The sequence below is a fragment of the Cyanistes caeruleus genome, chromosome 4, assembly GCF_971803275.1.
Source record: "Cyanistes caeruleus chromosome 4, bCyaCae1.hap1.1, whole genome shotgun sequence".
NCBI classification, from domain to species: Eukaryota; Metazoa; Chordata; class Aves; order Passeriformes; family Paridae; genus Cyanistes; species Cyanistes caeruleus.
The window spans coordinates 26,811,466-26,830,549 of NC_141704.1; the positions used below are offsets into that span (position 1 = coordinate 26,811,466).

The following is a 19,084-nucleotide window of genomic DNA, read 5'->3' on the forward strand; positions in this document are numbered from 1 at the left end:
CCTAAGTGCAGAGCTAGAGAGAATTGTTTAGTTGCTCTAGCTATGGCTGTAGACCAAAGTGCATGACTTCTTTTCTGATGCTTTATGCAGGTATTCTATTCAGATTGTTATTTTTGTTTAGAGGTTGCACAGAATTCACCAATACATTTCAAGTAAGAATTGCTGTAGGTTATACACAAATAGTTTGAAATGCAAGAAAAATAAAACACTACCTTTCCACCAGTGCATGCTTGGAATCTATAATTATTATAAAACACTACTTTCAGTAAAAACGTTTTTTTGGCAGTGAATGATTTTGCTTTTTAAGAGGTTTGATTAAGAAGTGTTAAAAGTAGAATGGAGTTAGGAATTGCAGGTTGTTCCTGGAAGCATTTTTCCTCATATTTTTAATTGTATCTTTGTACATGTTTTGCACTGGAGATGCTGAGCAAATCAAGCATCACTAGAACTTATGCCTAACCAGTTGGTGCAACTGCTGTCTTTAAGTACTTATTTTGTAAATTATGATTGAAAAATGATGAATATTCAAAATGTTTCACTAAACTAGTATTTATTAAGACTGGGTCTGCTTCCTCAAATAAGGCCAAAGGAAAGCCAGGAAAATTTGAGGAGCTCATATTGATGCTCTCATTATCTGCTAACATTCTCAAAATTGCATAATTGCTGCATAATATTTCTGTTTGAAAAAGCTGCTAATCTATTCTATTTCACTTCCTCTAAAGGTAAACCAGTTTTAGGCCAGAAAGCAAAGTACCTGAGCAAAATGATAACTTTTTTTTTTCTCATTCTATTAGTAGAAGCTAAAATACACTAAAAGATGTTAATTCAGGAATAGATTTTGTCAAGCAAACCTGGTATGTTTTATCAGTAAAATTACAAAACAGCTAGATAAATATAAATATCAAATTTATATCAAAACATAAATGTTAATACAGGTTATAATATAGATATTTGATTTCTTTAAGCATTCTTTTTACTGCCACATCATGCTTTGATCAAGAAATTTGCCTTTTGTGGAGTTGATGGAGGGACATTGATCAGATTACAAGCAGACTGTTCAGCTGTGAAGGTATGGATGTGGTTGGAGGCACATTTGTGAACAGTAATATTTCCAGCAGATTGCTGTGTCATCCAAAGGGAGGTGCTGGTTTTGTCAATTGCCTTTGTAATCATTGGCCAAGGGTGGAAGCAGTGCAGGGAAAAACAGAGTTGCGTGATGTGAAACACATGGTTGATGTTCACAAACATGCTCTATGGAATATGAAGTGCATGTAGTGGTCTAAACTTTATTTTTAATTGTTTTAGCAAGCAATTTACTCAAAGAAGAGTTAATTGTCAATTTTGGTGTCTTTTCAACACCAGCTCCTAGGATGAAAAGGATGAGCTTTTTGCCTGACTATACAAAAATAAATGGAATGTTAAACAGGAAAGAAATTTTTTGATTGAGCCAGCAAATAAGGCCATGTTTCTCTACTTAATTGATTACTAAGCACAGTAATAATCCAAGCTGAATAACACTAGATTCCCATGTGTGCTAAGAAGAAAAAGAAAATGATGGAGGAGTTTGAAAAAAGGGATCTCAGAATTGGAAAAGTGTGTGCTAAGATGTTTAGGCAATTCTAGCTAATGAATCCAAGAGAAATTTAAGAACTGATGTACCCAAATCTTTCTTCATGAAGAAGAAATAAGATGTTGAGGGGTTTTTTGCCTTGGAGGAGAAGGCATGAAATTGAAACTGAACTAGGATAAATTCAATTTTGAATGCAGATGCAATTTCCTTATAGCAAGGATAATTAAACTGTGGAATAATTTCTCTGGGTGTTAGTCTCCTTGCAACTCAGAATGTTGAGACATGATATCATAACATTCTTTAAAAATGCTTAATAATAGAATTAGGTGCTGCAAGAAAAACACAGAAAGAAATAATCTGTGGGCTACAGCAGATAAATAAAGTGGTCACTGTGGTCTCTTCTAGCATCAGAGCTTGCATCCGTGACAAAAGATTTTGTATTTTAAGACATTAACATGCTGATTCTTCATGCACTTGAATAACACTAAAGGCTATAGAAGTGAAAAAGATAAATTCTTTTATAAGAAATAAGACCTAAATTGTCTTAAGGCACCTCTAGTGACTATCCAATCTTACCAACTACTCAAGGCAGGTTAGACTGAATTTGGGTCAGACTGCCCAGAGCTGTGTCCCATTGAGCTCTGAGTTCTCAGCCTCTCAGGGCAACCTGCAACACTGGAATTTCACTTGCTGCAACTCACTGTTTTCTAATCTCTGCTGTGTATGTTTCCAAAAATTCTGAATTCCTAGTCAGCAATTAGGTAGATGACCATAGTAATTGTACCCTTTGCCTAATTCCTGATCTGTATAAACCTGATTTCCTTAGCCACTGCTGTTACAGTGCTCTTCTGTTACTATTATTTTGCTGTCACTTTTTCCATTCGGTTTAGAATACATTTCTTGTACTGGTGGGTCCAAACTAAACACAGATACTAAGCCTGGTACTGGATTGGATGCAGTAATTCTATACAAGAGAAACTGATAACAAGAATGACAACAAAAGCAAGAATAAAATGTGTGAACACTTTTTTTCCTTCATTGTTGTATTGCGTATTCTTTGTCACAATACAGAAATTGTGTCATAACCTATGATATAATTAGATATTACATTTGTTATGGGATCCTCTATCTGCATAAAGGAACATTGAATTTAGATGAAAGTTATGAACTGGGAAAAAATTAAACAAGCAGATTAAAAATATTTTTGTTTATAATAATTTAGTATAATAAAATGGTTCAAAGAGAAACATTTAGGAGTAATATTGAAACACTCAGTTGCTAAATATGTAAAGAGCTTTCAGGGAATTGTCATAATTTCTTTCTGAACATCTCTTGCTGCAAAGTGGGTTTTTCTGCTGGCTATACCATTTTCCCTGTTTTTCCTGGGAAACATGTAGTAGTGTGATCCCACACTGTTCTCTGCAGGGTTGAACATAGAGGACAGAAATGGCCTGTATGTTTTTGTGATTTCAATAATCAATGAAATCCCAGTGTTATGCTATACACCAATCAGGAAGGGATCAATATCCATCACTTCAGAACCAGTCTCTCTTACCACCTGGTTCCATAGTGGCTCTTGAAAATAAACTGTTCTGCTCAGCTCTTGAAAATCCTTGGTCTAAAAGTGCCCGTATTATTGGCCACTTTGAGCCTGCTTATCTGTCTTTTATCAGCCCTGTGCTATTTTAATGAATTACAATCAGAATGTTACTATGAAGTTTATTTAAAAAATATTCTGGCTTCCAATATTAAAAATATTACTCTTTTATAATAGTATCTGAAAGGAATTCCTTGAAGTTTTTCAGAGAAATTATGTGTTTGGTTTAAATATATCATTGCTAGCAAAAAAGAAACTACTCTTAGAACAACTACTCATACCTCAAATTTAGAGAGATGTTTTTTCAAGGTCAGTAGAAATTTTTGCACAATGAAAGAAAATTAAAGGAGAGATCACTAATTGCATTACCAATATATATATATTCTATTCAAGTGGAAGTGCCTGCTGGGAGGTTGCTGAGAACCTTACTTTGAAAGTTAGGTGTTAGAACAGTATTTTGAAAAAGCAAACATAATATTTGCTTTCATTCAATCATTATGTATTATCATTTCCATTGCTTAAATTTTACATGAAAATATTACAACCTGAGTTTAAATGGATTAAAAATTAAATAAATTAGCAGTAAAGTAACTTCAAAAAATACTTTAAATTTATAACAGCTTGTAATAAAGGTGTGTTGTCTTTTCATAGACATAGGCTTTGGTTGAGAATAAGACATGGTCAATGCTCATATGAGTGCTTAATGAAGTAAGTGTTGCTTGCAAGGACCAGCAGCAGAAAGTGCTGTGGATATTCCATATCTTTAAATGATACGAGCATCTAAAACTTGATTAATTCTTCCCAAGATTGACATATAAAATATGATAAAACTGTGTGTTCCTACCTTAAGAAGAAACATGAAATTCAAGGCTGAACTGGAATATACAGTAATTCAGGTAAAATTAATGCTAAATAAAACATTACTGTAAATTACATAATGATACAAAAAATTGAGTGATGGCTAGGGAATGAAAATATGGTCTTTATTCATATTTAGTATTCCTCATTGCTTGTTGGAAATAAGCTTTCCAGGCTTGGTAAACTGTAAAGGGAAGCTATTTTTTATTTTGAAATTCAAAATTAGTCTTCTTGAATTTGATTTCATTACTTGGAAAGAGAAATTTATTTCAAATGTATTGACATGCACACACAAGAAAAAATACTAAAACCCCAAAATAATTTTAAAATATTTTGAATTTTTTTTTGGTATAATATTAAAAGAAAACCAAAAACCCATAGCTCTCAACCCATTTTTCCTTTTAACTATTGGAACTGGAAGTGAACCTCAAATGCCTTTAGTCATGCAGCCGTGTGGGCAAGCTTTTTGTCCAGACTTAGCTCAGCTTTGCTTTTTAAAGAAGTGTAATCTTAGCATGTTACCATTTGACCAGAGATGAGCTCAGAGATGGTTTTAGCCATGAAAACAGTAATACACATTTCTGTCAGTGGTGTGTCTAGCAGACTTGAAGCCTTAACAGTGAGAACCCAAGCATCAACAGAAAATAGAAACAGTTTGTTCCTTCCCTGACTTTTCTATGTACAAGCAGAAAATAAAAAGAATTTTTTAATAACATGAAGATATTCTTCTGAGTTTGCATAGTTAGATAATTAAATGTGAAGAGTAGAAGAAAAGAGTTAATGTATAAAGAAAAAGAAAATTTGTAGTGCATATGATGTAAATATCTACATTGACCTGTCAAAGCTACAGTAGAATAACACTTTTAATAGTCTATCTAATAATATGTGTCCAGGAAGTTGGAATATTCAGGCTGAACATGCAAGTTCATCTTTGTTTTCTCATGCTATTATGTAATGTGTCATCAGAATCTACTCAATGAAAGATGCTATGGGAAAATAATTGAAAACAATGCATCCAGAAGCTGCAAATTTCAGAAAGTTTTGCAACTTTTATTTTTAAGCCTCCACAATTCCCTAGGCAAGCCTTACCTAAATTAGGGATAGATATTAATATAACATAGGAAGATTTTTTTTTTTCTCCCAAATTGATTGAATGACAGAAATCTTTAACACATTTTCCCCACAAATTATGGGGAATTCAGGTTTTAATACATGAATCTATTTGCAAAGGTACCCTCCTCATTGGTAGTGGGATGCTTTACTTTTAATGTTGGGGAGTGTGTTTTTCATAATAAAAGGCATGTTGGTTGTTGTGCTGTTTGTAAGCAGATCATCACTTTTCAGTGGTGGTTTGCAATGACAGGGATTGCAGGAGCTTCACCGTGGAGCAAAGTGATTGATGCTCACTCAAGGAGAAGATGCAATCTTCTAATGGCTTTCATAGTGTCTATTTCTTTCATTTTCCTAAAACAATGAGAATGTTACTGATTGTGTAACCTTATCCCCTGTCTCAGGTCTCCTAGAAATCCTGAACAGAAGATCATTAAACGAGTGATTGCTCTTGAAGGAGACATTATCAAGTAAGTATTTTAAGCCTTGGTTCTCAGAGTCTTTATTGGAATAGTGCAGCTTTTTAGTATATTTTAAATCAGTATCCTAGACAACGAGTACTTTCTAGCATTTTCTGTCTATTACTAACAAGGATGTCAGCGTTGTACCTGTCTCTTTTTTAATGAGAGGAGAAATGCTACACAAAACTATTCACTCTCTCGTGAAGTGTACATGGGTACAAATAATGATTGTTTCTGAGAATATCTCTGCCACAAATCAGGGCAGGTAATTGTACAGCAGCTTCCAATGAGATTATAGGGCTGTGATTTTTTAATTTAGAAACTCCAGCTGCTGTTTTGCACTGGGATGGGCAAGTAAAAGTAGGTGTTTTTTAGGCTTTTGTTTATTTATTTTTTTGTTTCAGGATCTCATGTTTGGTATTGTATTTCATTTCATTTCATTTTATTGTAATTTATTTATTTTATTTTATTTTTGAGACAAAGAACCCTCACAGACTACTGTCTTCACTGCAGTGTGTACATATCTGTAGGGAATATGGTGCAACTGATTTTGAGTAAATTATTCTATCAGGAAAAAAAACATTGTAGCAAGAATAGACTCTAGAGTACTTTAAGACTTGCTTTACTCTGAGAGATAGAGCTTCCTACTGGGGCTGGATGGAAATAAATTACCATTAGATGTAAATAAAAAAGTTTTTGTGGAAACAGTATTATTTTGAAGAAAACTCTTGCTTGAAGAGGTTTCTCTTTCCCAGGTACAGAATCGAATATGCACAGAGGGTAAATCCCCAGTTTCCCATACAAGATATGAATGACCCTGGGAAATCTCAGACTGTATGGCAGACTGTGACTCTCTTCATTTAGATAATGATTCTTGCTCTGGTGTAGTGACTACTTAAGAAGTACTTTACAGGGTTTGAATTTGGTCTCAGTGGGCCCTAGTTAATAGTATGGGCATTGTGGAATATGTCTATGTATTTTTTTTCTCTTGCATCTCTCTACAATTTGTTTTATTGAAAATTTCTGAATTATCTCAGTTTGAGAAATCAAAATAGATTCTTACCTCTCTGTTGAAGCAAAATATCTAAAATAACAGGCACAAAGAAGATAATTTGATGTCCAAAAACTGCAGACATCTACTGCTGAAACTAGCTATCACTTTCAAGAGCTAAAGATAGATGAGTAGTGTGTGTACTGTATTTTGTTGACCTGTGTCCTTAAGAAGGTACTTATTTCTTGCTGCTATTGATATTATTTCTGTAATTCATTTAAGTGTTAAGAATGTTATTCATGTTTCAGTATTCATTTCTGTGGCAATATCAGAAATATAAGGAAACTTCAAGGGTTACTTTACATTGTTCTATATTATTAACATATTTGCTGTAATTTTGGAAACTGAATGTCGATTTTGATAAAAAAAGGACATTTAATATCATAAATTCCAGCTTTAGGAATTTAACTATACTGTACATTCAAACTCCTTAAGACTTGGAACTTTTTATTAACATTTATGGGTACTCCTGGCCAAATGGACAAAGGTGTGTGGCACAAGTGTGTCCAGAATACTGATGAGCCTGCAGGTTAGTGAATCACTCATGGACACAGAAGACTGTAAAATGATCCTCATTTGGGTGTGGTAAACCTGGTTAGATTATTGATAGAAGTACTGATAGAAATCTCAGTAATTCAGAAGTGCAATTTTTTATTTTTTTTTATTTGAAGATGAGACAGTTGTCCCAAGGCTTTTTGCTGTATGTGTTGGTTTTGGCTGGGATAGGGTTTTAATTTGCTTCCTATAGCTGGTACAGTGTTGTTTTTTTTTGCTTTAGAATGAGAATGATGTTGATAACAGAGTGATGCTTCAGTTTTTGCTGAGTAGTGCTTACCCTCAGTCAAGGACTTTCCAGTTTCCCATGCTTTGCCAGTGAGAAGGTGCACAACAATCCAGGAAGGAGCATGGCCAGGACAGCCGAGCCAGACTGGCCAAAGGGATATTCCTTACCATGGAATGTCACACTCAGTGTGTAAACTGCAGGGAGCTGGCTGGGGGGCAGTGATCACTGCTTGGGGATGGGTAGTGAGCAGTTTTATTGTGCATCACTTCCCATTCTTAAGTTTTATTCCTCTCTCCTTTCAATAATAATAATAACAATAACAACAGCAACAATAACAAAGATAGTTGTAGTGAATATTGTTGTATTAATTTCTGTTGTTGTTGATATTAGCATTATATTTTATTTCCTTTCCATTATTAAAATGTTCTTTCTCAACCCACAAAGTTTACCTTTTCTTTCCAATGCTCTTTCCTGCCCCTGTCAGGGAGAGTTGGAGTGAGCAAGTGGCTGTGTGGCATTTTGTTTCCAGCTGCAGTTAAATCAGACAAACAGTACTGCCATGGGTTGAGATAAGAAGAGTGACAGGCAATATGATCTGGGATTCTGTAGTTGTGCTGAAAGAATTATCTTTATCTGATCCATTTGGAGGATGATTAGGGATAATACTAGAAAGCTGTGTTTTCTCATGTTATCAATGTTAGTTAGCATTTTACTGTCTGTTACTGTTTGTAAATTACTGCAAGGGATGAAAGATTAAACAGGCAGTGCCATCAGTACCATAGGAAAGGTCCCTTATATTTTGACCTGAGTTCAGGAGTTGACTCCATGGCAAAAAAATCCTGTTTTTCAAATCTTAATTCTAAAAGTATTTAATGAAATGAAAATAGTGAAACTTTTAAAGTAACAATGACTTAGAGTTTTTGAGAAGGTGTGTAGGTGAAAAGTCTATATAATAGGTCCATTTTCACCTTTAATTTTCTATTTTTCAGGTAGACAGACATTATACTACATAATATTTTACCTTCTGAAATATGATTTGAGGCATTGAAAAATGCTACAAACTCACTGAAATAAAAATGCTGTCATTAGAGTTTTCTGTTCCTGTTTCCAGTCCAGTTGCTAGTGCAGGTGAAGTGAGTTTGGTAGTATCTTGTAAATCACCAAAAGCGTATAGTACATGCCACAAACCTGTAACAGATAATTTAATTTGGATAAGCTGGTACAACTTCCTCTTCAAAAGAATTCAAAGACTGGACAAAAAAATCCCCAGTTAGTCCTTGTGAATGAGTCTCTAGGTCAGCCTGTATACAGACAATATTGCAAAGCGTAGCTCTCATAGATCAGGATTTGTTTTGTTTTCCATGGATTCACAGGAGAATTAACTTTAAGTAGAAAATCAGTTCCTGAAGACTGTTTAAATGATAAGTCTTCCAAAGAAGGCCTTATTTTAAAAGTCAATATAATCTAATTTGTTAAAAATTAATGTTGGTATTATAAAACACTTGGAATAACTTGAAATTAAACTTATTAAAACTTATTAACTCATTTATCTTAAATGCATTACTGGTGATTCAAAAATCTATAGTAATCTTTCACAGATGAGTTATGGTATGTTTTCAGTAACAAAAATAAATGATGGTTTATGCAAAGGAAACCAAAATTGGTATTAAGCTAGTAAAATTTGAAATTAAGTCTATTCACTACCTTGCTGAACTAATTTGTTTTCTTCCTGTCTGTCACAGTTCCACAGGTCTGCAGGAGCTTGGTGTGCCAGTTATGCTTTTTTCATCTATTTGTTTGCTTCTTAATACTGTACCTGAATTATGAATGATTAGTGAGCCTCTAGGAAAAGTAATTTTTTAAAAAAAGGTTATGTCTGGGAATATTGTTAGGCCCTTCAGGAAGGAGTTGGTGTTCTGAACCGAATGCTTCAGGAAAATGTGTGTGATTACATGTTGCGTCTTGCAAAATTGCTCTGAAGATGGGAAAAAGGAAATACTCCTTCTTTCTCAAAGCATGACAATGCAGACATAGATCACTTTATTAAGCTGTAGGTCTAAACCAACTTTTCAGCAATAGCTTTTCAACTTTTATTACTCGGTTTATCATTAAGTTTAGAAACTATTGCCACAGAAAGTTAGGAAGGAAAGAAATAGAATGGGATTTGAAAAAAAGGTAAAGAATTAATAGAAATAAAGCCCATCCATCAGTAGCTATTAAATGCAGCAATCACTGTTATTAACTTTATGTACTCCTGTTGTCAAGTTCATGCAGGCTGTTACATTTCTTCCAAGATCCCATACTTCCTTAAATTATACTCAAAATCTGGTCATTCTGTCCACTTAGTGAAGAACCTTCTCAGCTTCAAACTGTCATTACTCCATGCAGATGTTTGGGTGCTTTTTTTATTCTTAGAGAGTTGGTGTTGGTGGCATTGAATATCCTTTCAGTGTGAAAAAGATAGTAATTAAGGTGTTTTTATTGTTTTGGGGTATTTTGTTTTACTGAATCTGATTACTGAATCAACTCAAATTTGTCAGATATAATGGCTGCCTTTTTTTTCACTGAGGTCCAGGAATGATTTTCCAACAAAAGAGCTGTCTTCACACAGAGACTATACTGCTTTATAACAACTTGTGTTAGATTATACCAAAAAATCCATGCCTGCCTCTAGAAAGCAGAGGAGCCTTCAGAAAGCTCAAGACTTTGCCAGTGTCAGAGCACAAGAATGTCTCTGTACACAGCATCATTAGGGCAGTCACCTGGCAGGAATTACATACAAATCTTTGCCATTTAATCACACAGAAGCAATTTTATGTTCACTAGTGCTAAGACTCCATTTGTTCCCTCTTTCCTCACTGCCCCCAGCACATAGGCCCCTGGTAACTATTCTGAGGTACTGCTTATGTGGCAAGCTACTGCTTGCAATGGCTGATAGAATAGGAAAATGGATTATCAGTAAAACACATTAAAATCTAGGAATCTCAGTAGATGATGACACACAGAGTATGTTTATGGCTGCATTCTATTCTCTTCTTCATCAAAGTCTGCTGTGTCTGTCTTTGGGTTGTGAATATAAATCTGTGAGTGGTCAGATCCACATTGACAGGAGTGGGAGATCTGCAGAAATGAGAACAAGTTGTACTCTACAGAGACACAGCACCGTCCTCATAGATTACAAATTTTGCAGTATCTTTTATTTTGACTGTCATCTTCATATTGTTCTTAGTTCTTTATGTATCTAAAGGACATAGTATCAGTCAAATTACCTTAGATGAAAACTCTTCATCCTCTAAAATATTCTTATTTTGTGCCCATGTGCACAGAATATATCTCACCAGTTTATATATCTCTGCAGTTTATTGGGCAGTACATACTGATGGGAATTCTTTTAGCCAATGAAAGTTTTCTTTTACATTCAGCTGTACTGCTTTGTTATGACCCTTTATAATTGATTGTGTTCTTACAAGTCTCCTAAATAGAGTTTCCATTGATTTTTATTCCATTTCCTTATGCAGAGTCCTTGCATGACTGGACTCCATTTCTGTAAATGCAAATGATGGGAATGTATATTGGTGCAGTATCTTTAACCCAGAAAAACAAATTGAGAAATGCACGATGAAGATTTTCTGTATCCATAATGAATTTCAGAGGTTCTGTTGATCTTTAGGCACAGTAGTAAAGGTACAGAAAGCTGGATTTCTGAAATTTGACATTATGACCAGGCCTGTGATACACACAAGTGTTCTAGTGAAACAAGAATACCGTGGTGTTGTAGACCACACATAGATTTCAGTGTGCATTTTGGGACAGAAAGACAAAAGTAATACATAACAAGTACAGCAAAGAGCCCTGTGCCCTCAAGCTCAGCATGGGCTGCAGTAGTTGCCCTGCCAGGAGATGTTGGCCCAATGGGACTTTTTTAGCCTGGAGAAGAGAAAGCTTTGGGGTGACCTAACAGAAAGCCCCCAGTACTCATGGGGAGGTTGGCAAGAATGTGGATCTAGGCCTCAGGGTGCACTGGGCATAGAAGTTCAGACCAGATAAACAAAAATTTTTCCTTGAGGATGGTCAGGCAATGGGGTTACTGCCACAGGAGCTGTGGCCTCTGTCCTTGGAGCTGTGCAAAGCCTGAATGAATGAAGCCCTCAGTAATGGACCTTGCAGCTCACTGTGGTTTTGGCAGGAGTTTGGACTGATGACCTCCTGATGAGCCCTGCAACCTGACATATCCTATGATTCTACAATAGCAAACACTAATTTTCAAACGTGTTACTTCACATTTAGATGAATGTTTTCTCTGTTAGAAGCTTAAACAAATGCAGTGTAGTCATCTCATTTACGACAGGATGTCTTTCATAGATATTTTTCTTTAAAGAAACACATTTGATTTCTGTTTCACTGAAAGTTGATTTGCTGCCAAGACATCAGATGGTTAGAAAAGACATGCATACAAGTATAATCATCCCAATGGGAAGCTCAGTAGGTTGCCTTTATGAAGATTTTTAAAAAGTGAGCAGCAAGAGACTAAAATGCATTGATACTTTAAAAATCCAATAGTTAATAAAATGCCTTCATGTATTTCAGTTTTCAAAAATTACTTTGTTTTGCAACCTATGGATACAGATGTCATTAGTCATTTGAAATTTGGTCCTGAAATCCATATTTAGACATCAGAATACAGGGTGAGTTTAGGAAAAATGCTCTTTTTTCTGAACAGTTTAGAACTGCATCTTCTTAGTGTTTAGATGTCTGCTTAAGCAGTTTGTGGATATAAGCTTAGCTTCATTTCAACTCTGGCGCTCATCTACGTGTACTGCATTAAAAGCTCACTGTGACAAGAACAAAGATGAGGGTAGGAGGAAGGAAAGAGTATTAAACCCATTTTATAGATGAGAAAGTCAGGATGAAAGATGTTGTTGTAGGCTTATGCTTATATAAGAAGCTTGTGGAACAGATATTAACTGAGCTCCCTGGGCTCCTCATCTCAGAAAATGAACAATAAGTTCATGTATTTGTCAGCACAGATTTTTCTAGGTGTACTGTAAGGCAAACAAGTTCAAAACCTGGAAATTCATGCACTTTCCTCCTGTAAATTGAAACTAAAATTTTTATTAACTCAAGCAGTATTAGGACCAGACATATTCTTATGTTTGCAATTTGAGGGAAAACATGCTGAAACAAAACACTGCTCTGAATAATGTGAATAAATCTTACTGGTTATTTCATTTTAAAGCAGTGCAAAAGTCCTCTCCCTGTCTTGCTTCAATATATTTTGTGTGCTGAACTCAGCCAGTGACACCATGAAAGTGTTGTATCCACATACCATAATGTGTAGAAAACCATCTTGTGAGATAGTCTGAGGTAGTTTTATTATCTGCATCATTACCTGCACCATTATTCTGGCTTTAGAGTCCCAAATGATGACTTTTTGGGGTGTGTGTATGTGTATGCGTGGGGTTTGCAATCTGAATTTCTTTGTCTCCTTTGACAAAAGATTTAAGCAGACTCCCTGTTCATTTCAAATTGAGTAATGGTCATGTAACTGCAAATGACTGAAGTGGTGGTTTTTAAAAGGTACTGCTTTTCTTGATCCCCTTCCATTTACACACACACACACACACACACACACACACACTCACACTCACACTCTCACACTCACACACTCACACACTCACACACTCCCCCTCTTCCCTCCTGCCTTCCACCCCCAGAACTGGACATACTACCCGCTCATGTGATTGATTTAAGCTGATCTACTCCAGGCTAATGATAAAATTAATTTCCATCTCCACACATGTGCAGGAAAACAACAGCAGCTGCATCACTTTTGATGCTCTACATAAAAAAAAAAAAAAAAAAAGCAAAGCTTGCCTCCAGTGTTCTTCCTAAATGCTCATATTTCCAATGCTTTCACCTGGGCTCCCTTTTGGGACTGCTAAAAGCAGCTTAAGTGAACACCATGTACTTGTCATTGCAATGAGCTGACAGGAACCACATGTCTGCTTACCAACTCCAGCTGAAGCACAGTAACTTCTTAAAATGCACCGACACTGCCTTTTGGGATCATCTCAACAGACTCTCAGAGGATCTGAGCCTCAGCTGGTATGGTGATTTTCAGCTCTGTTAATGTTAAGAGAAATAGGCCAATTTAGTCTAAATGAAAATCTGGTTAAAACTCTTTTTTAAGGATAAGAGTATACATAAAGAAAACATTTTTTTGGTGAGATGAGACTATATGTAAAGAATACAAAAAATATAATCTCTTCAAAGTTGATATTATGCATTTCATATTTTTTCATTGACTGAAGAAATGAATAAACAATTCTACACAGAATAAGCTGATGATGCTTTAGCTGTCTATTACTTTTTTTTTTATCTTGGAAAAATAGTGTGAACTTTCCCATTTGTTTGCTTCATTTCTTCATGAGATTTATAACCTGACAGTTTTTTAGTGCTCCTGCCTATTTTACTGCACTTTTTGTCAGCCATATGAAATAATTTGCCACGTTTTAATTTGAAAATTTTGACACAGTGTTTTTTATTACGGAAAATTTACAAATATATGCTGGCAGATATATTAATTGTAAATTGTTAATTTAAAAAGATTGCCTCTATAGTTTTGTGCTGCAAACCAATCTGATGTCCTGAATAGTTCACAACAGCAGAACTAATAAGGTTTTGAAATTGATCACCCCAGTGGTTATGAGATTCAAATGAGAATAGGAGGGAAAATTACTATTATCTTTTTAAATTATTGTAGAACTGACTATTGTTGGCATTCTGCTTCTCTGGAGTAAATTGTGTGATGAAACTGTAGTGTATTTTGGGTGTAATGGGTGACAAGTCATTAAGTAGAGTCTCCAGCATCCATGTGCAGGAAGACAAGAAATATTTTTTGCTTTACTGTAGTCTGTAGGCAGTGATTGCACAAACAGTTTCTGTTCAATGACCATTGTGCCATGAGGTTTTTAATATGCAGCCAAAAAAAGGTTATGATCTGTATGTCATGCATTTCTAGAACTTCAGATAGATCCCAGCTAGCATGTCTAATGGCTATGTTTCAATTTTTTGTATGTATAACAAAATTAATATTTAATCATTTATAATAGCATTAATGGGAGGAAGTGATAAATGCTGAAAAAGACTGTGGTAGGATTTGCTGTAGTTGAAAACCAAAATAGAGTTACCTGCTACTAGAAGTGGGAGTCTAATAAGTGATGGACCTATAAAAGAGATAAAATAGAATAATGGATGAGGAATTCACTCAACAGGCTAGAAAGAGGTATATGCCAAAAAAAAGAAAGGTGAATTTAAAAGGATTTAGGAGAGCTGACTCGTTGATTGGCTAAATTAATCACAATCCAACTGCTTGTGCAAAACCCCCAAAATTGCTTAGGTGCAACATGATGGAAATGGAGGGCACATATAATGAAAAGGACTGGTATTGTGAGTATACTCAGGAGCATGTCTTGTCATACTTCTGATATAATATATGTAGATATGATCATGTTTAAAATAAGGATTTAGGCTTATGGTAATAAAAGTCATTGTACTGTGTCTAAAACTTATGCAGTAGTTAAAACTTTAATTAAACAGGTTTTTCCAGAATGGGGAATAGAGACTGAGTTCATAAACCAGACAGATATGCTTTGTAAATGAAGAGGAGAGCTAATTAAGCCAAGCATAGCAGCATAATATTAATTTTTAAAAACACTTCAAGTATATTTGTAGTAAATCTTGCCACAGCTACTGCATATTTCCTAATGAATTATTCTACAGTTTAGATTCATTGTCTGTGCTGCCAATACTCCATGGCCAGGTAAAAAAATTGTATCCTTAGGCATTATGCTAATGTTTATTTCAGCACAATTAACTCTTTGAGCAGTATTTATGGAAATGTCAAAAATGACATAAGGAATTTTTAAGCACCAGATTATTTTTCATCCCTGTAAGTTTTATTCAGCTGATGTTAATTCTAGTTTCTTTGCTGAGGAGAGATGGAGGTGAATATGGAGTCCTTGCTGGTCTCTACCAAGAGCTCTGTCACGTGGGGATAGAAGAGGCCTTGGTTGTTATATGTATGGCAGGCAATTAAAAGAGTTAGTGAACTGCTTAATTTCCTTCCATATGAAAAAGTATCCAACTCTGTTTTTACATTGTCAGATAGTAAAGTCAAAAACACTTGCTGATGTTTGGCTGCAGTGTTTGTTTGTTTCTTCAAACTATTTCTTCAAAACTATTTGTCTACAAACCTTGAACATTTTGAATTATTTGAGACGTAATAAACCTGTTATGTTATTAATTTTTTGGTTGAGTTTCTGTATTTCTTTAAAGGAAGCTTTAGTTTCCTGGTAGATTGCAGAGAGGTCCTTAGTTTTGTCTTCTTCTGCTGGGAAATATTTATGTTTTAACAGCTGCAGTTAAAAGAACATATCTAAAGTTGATCTGAGATCTCTACCACATACAATATGAAAATTTGGGTTAGTATTTGAAGCAGTAGCAAATGCCTGAGGACTTTTTAACCAAATTGTTTCCCTCTGTCAATTCAAATACTCTAAATACTCTTTTTTTTTTTTTTCTAGAGAATATTAGAGCTATAGTTAATATTGAAGTTTTCATAATTACTTTCCTTCTTTCTGGGCCACATAGACTTAAACTGTTTCACCATTTTAGTTTTTATCCCTTTTACATCCTTATCCCTTTTAGCACTGCTCATGTTTGAGAATACCCAAACATGGTCAAAAATAGCAGACATACCAGGAATGCTACATATATGTCTACTGAGTTTTGTAGAAAGTTTCTTAAAATCTGAAGTATTCTCTGTCTGTTGAGCCAACAGGCTTTCCTGGGAGCTCAGTGATGGTATATGCAGTCTTAATCAAGAAAACCCAAATTTTTATTGAAAACAAAATTTAAAAATATTTTTAGAAAGAGCATATGACTGAAAGAAAAGAGGAACACTATACACAACTGACTGGAAAGGAGGAAACTGGAATATCACCAGGCAAAATTCTCCTTCCCATCATATTCTGCAGCACCACAGATATTCCCTTGAACACTTCCCACCATGATTATTTGGTTAAAGCAGGATCAGCTTGGTGTCCCAGCTGGCTTCCTTTACATGCTGGTGCTGAAGTTTCTGACTGCAGCAACTGGTCAGGTACAAATGTTGCACTCATTTAACTGTTTGTGGAGTTCTGTGCATGTATATTTCTGGAAGTTTTTTATGGGTTATTTAAATGATAATTGTCTACTAATGTGACCTATGGAGCTCTACATATTCCTGACCAAAAAGTTATAAATGTCAAGTTAGAAAGTAAAAGCTGAAAGAAGGGTGGGAGGAGAAAGAATGAGTTAAAAATCAGTCATAATCCATTCCTGTGAGAAACTCCACATCAGAGACCTATCAAAGTTTTGCAGTTCAATGACATGACGCCATGAGGACAAGAACATTTGGGAGTAAGAGGTAAGAGCATTGCCACAGCAGCCTTGGGATATGTCAGTGCAAGACAACAAAGCCAAAAGCAGACTTCAGTGCTCCAAATGAAATGTTCCAGGTCTGTAAAGGGAAAGCCCCTAGTGTTACAAACCTTAAAGCACAGGGCATTTCTCTGTGGATAATGGGATTTTTTTTACGATTCTGAAGAACAAGAAAAATCAGATCATTTTGTAGATAATTTGAGACTTGTTATTTAATGTAGAGACTTAAAAATTCTGCTTGGACAGAACTAATAATTTACTGTAGAAATATCTGCATCAACAGTTAATCAGCTAATGCAGTGCAGTGTAGTGTAACTCATCCTATGATTCCCCTCCTTTTCTTTTAATTTTTAGGGAATGTGTAGGAAATTATTTTTCTGTTCTGCCTGCCCTGTCATACTCATGTATCACCTTTGTATCTCTGTAGCAGAGCCAAAGTCAGTGTGTAAAACCCTTTGCAGAGGTAATTGAGTTCTGTTCCTTTGTATCCTTTGATGTAAAAACAGAGTTTAGAAGTGTTAGAAATATTTGCAAATTTCTTTACACCATCACTTGATGCACAGGCAAATAATTAAAAATTAAAATTAAATATAATTTTGAACATGCCAAGGTACATTGGACATCTACTTTTTGACCCAGAGTTGTTTTTTACAAGATTTTTTGGCAAGTTTCACCCTTTAACAGCTCAATTTTGCTCTGCTGTACTTAACTGTTAGATGCTGACTTACTGCCAGAAGAAGGGCAAGAGATTAGTTTATGCTGATGAAGGATGTTTTTTCTGTAATCTCTTAGTGATTGCCTCTTTAGGTGTCTTTTCTGCTATGACCACTTTCCATGTTGTATATTCAGTGCTGAAAGATCATGAAATTCATATTTGAAATTGTTGCATCAAAGGTCTTCTATAATTAACTGTTGAAAATTGAGTGATGAATTTAAAAAGTCTTTTGGTACAACTGTTAATTTCCACAGGAAAACTCTGAGTTTCACAGGCTTAATGGGTGGGATTCAGTTGCTTTAGACATACCTGTCTAGTGCCATTTTAGATTCCTAGTTATCCTGTCTGGTTTTATAAGCTACAGTTTCAGAAAGGCACAATTCTCTTGAACATTGTGTTATAGCTGCCCTTGTCATGAGGATGTCTCAGCAGACTACCTAAAATAGCACCAGTCATTTATGTGTAGGCATACAAGTCACTCTTCATAACAAATTAGATGGTTCATGAAAAGCAATTAAAAATATCATGCTGAAGTTTTGGCAAACACTCAGAAGCCTCTTGGGCTTAAATCTTTGACTCATTTACTGTATGAAAATTGTTCTTTGAATTTTCTTACATGTACATAAAGTTAGCTTAGGGATAGTGGGTCCTTTTGTGGTGTAAGTAGACACCTTTTATAGAAATGAATGAAAAGTACTCGACTGACCCATTCTTTGTCTCCCAAGTATACATGCTGGTTGATTTTTGAAGGATGGTCAATAATTGAAGAGTATCCCTGATGTTCAGGTGTGTGACAAGCTTCCAGTGTGATTTTCTTGTAGTCATTATTGAGTGTGTGATTACTGGGACAGCTGCTTTATTCTGGAGAAAGAATTTTGACTATGCTGTATTACTGTGACAGCCTACTGTAATTTATATTTATAATACAGTAATTTATAATCCTAAATTTATGAACAAGCCCTTCTAAATATTTCATATAATATACTTGGATTTTCAATCTGAATGCAGACTAGACATATATACATATGTCTACTCATATATTTTATGAATATGTATATGTGATGTATACATGAATGAGGAAAAGGCTGCCAAATTTGTTGGGAATTAAAAGGTATGTGATAGGTCTGCTGAAAAGAGACCTGAAAAACAGATTGAAATGAATCATGATTCAGCTTTTCAAACCTTGTTTCTGTGTTGTTATTTCACAGACAACTGAAACTTTCAGTCTAAATAGAATTTAAATATATAATATATGCTTAAACACCCTGTCTTTAATTATGAGAAATTCAAAATATCCTTACTCACTGGAGACAAATTCTTCTTTGAATAAATAGAAGCAGATTGGAGGAATAAGCCTCATGTCTCTTATAGCAAGGAAAGATTGTTAAGCTGGTGTTCTCAAGTACCTGAAATGCTCTGGCAGTGACAGTGGTTGGCAATAAATGTAAATTTGAA

General features: G+C 35.0%; 1 protein-coding gene across 11 annotated transcripts in view; it reads left to right on the forward strand.

Moving 5' to 3' along the window:
• The window catches only part of IMMP2L (inner mitochondrial membrane peptidase subunit 2), a 406,378-nt gene that overhangs the window by 260,281 nt on the left and 127,013 nt on the right, over positions 1-19,084 (forward strand). For 10 of the 11 annotated variants that reach the window (XM_086887110.1, XM_086887105.1, XM_086887108.1 and 7 more), the window contains one exon: positions 5,540-5,605. The exons of the other annotated variant lie outside the window; for it this stretch is intronic. In XM_086887110.1, coding sequence (XP_086743236.1) covers positions 5,540-5,605 — 66 coding nt within the window. The remainder of the gene's footprint in view (positions 1-5,539; positions 5,606-19,084) is intronic. 11 annotated transcript variants of the gene reach the window in all.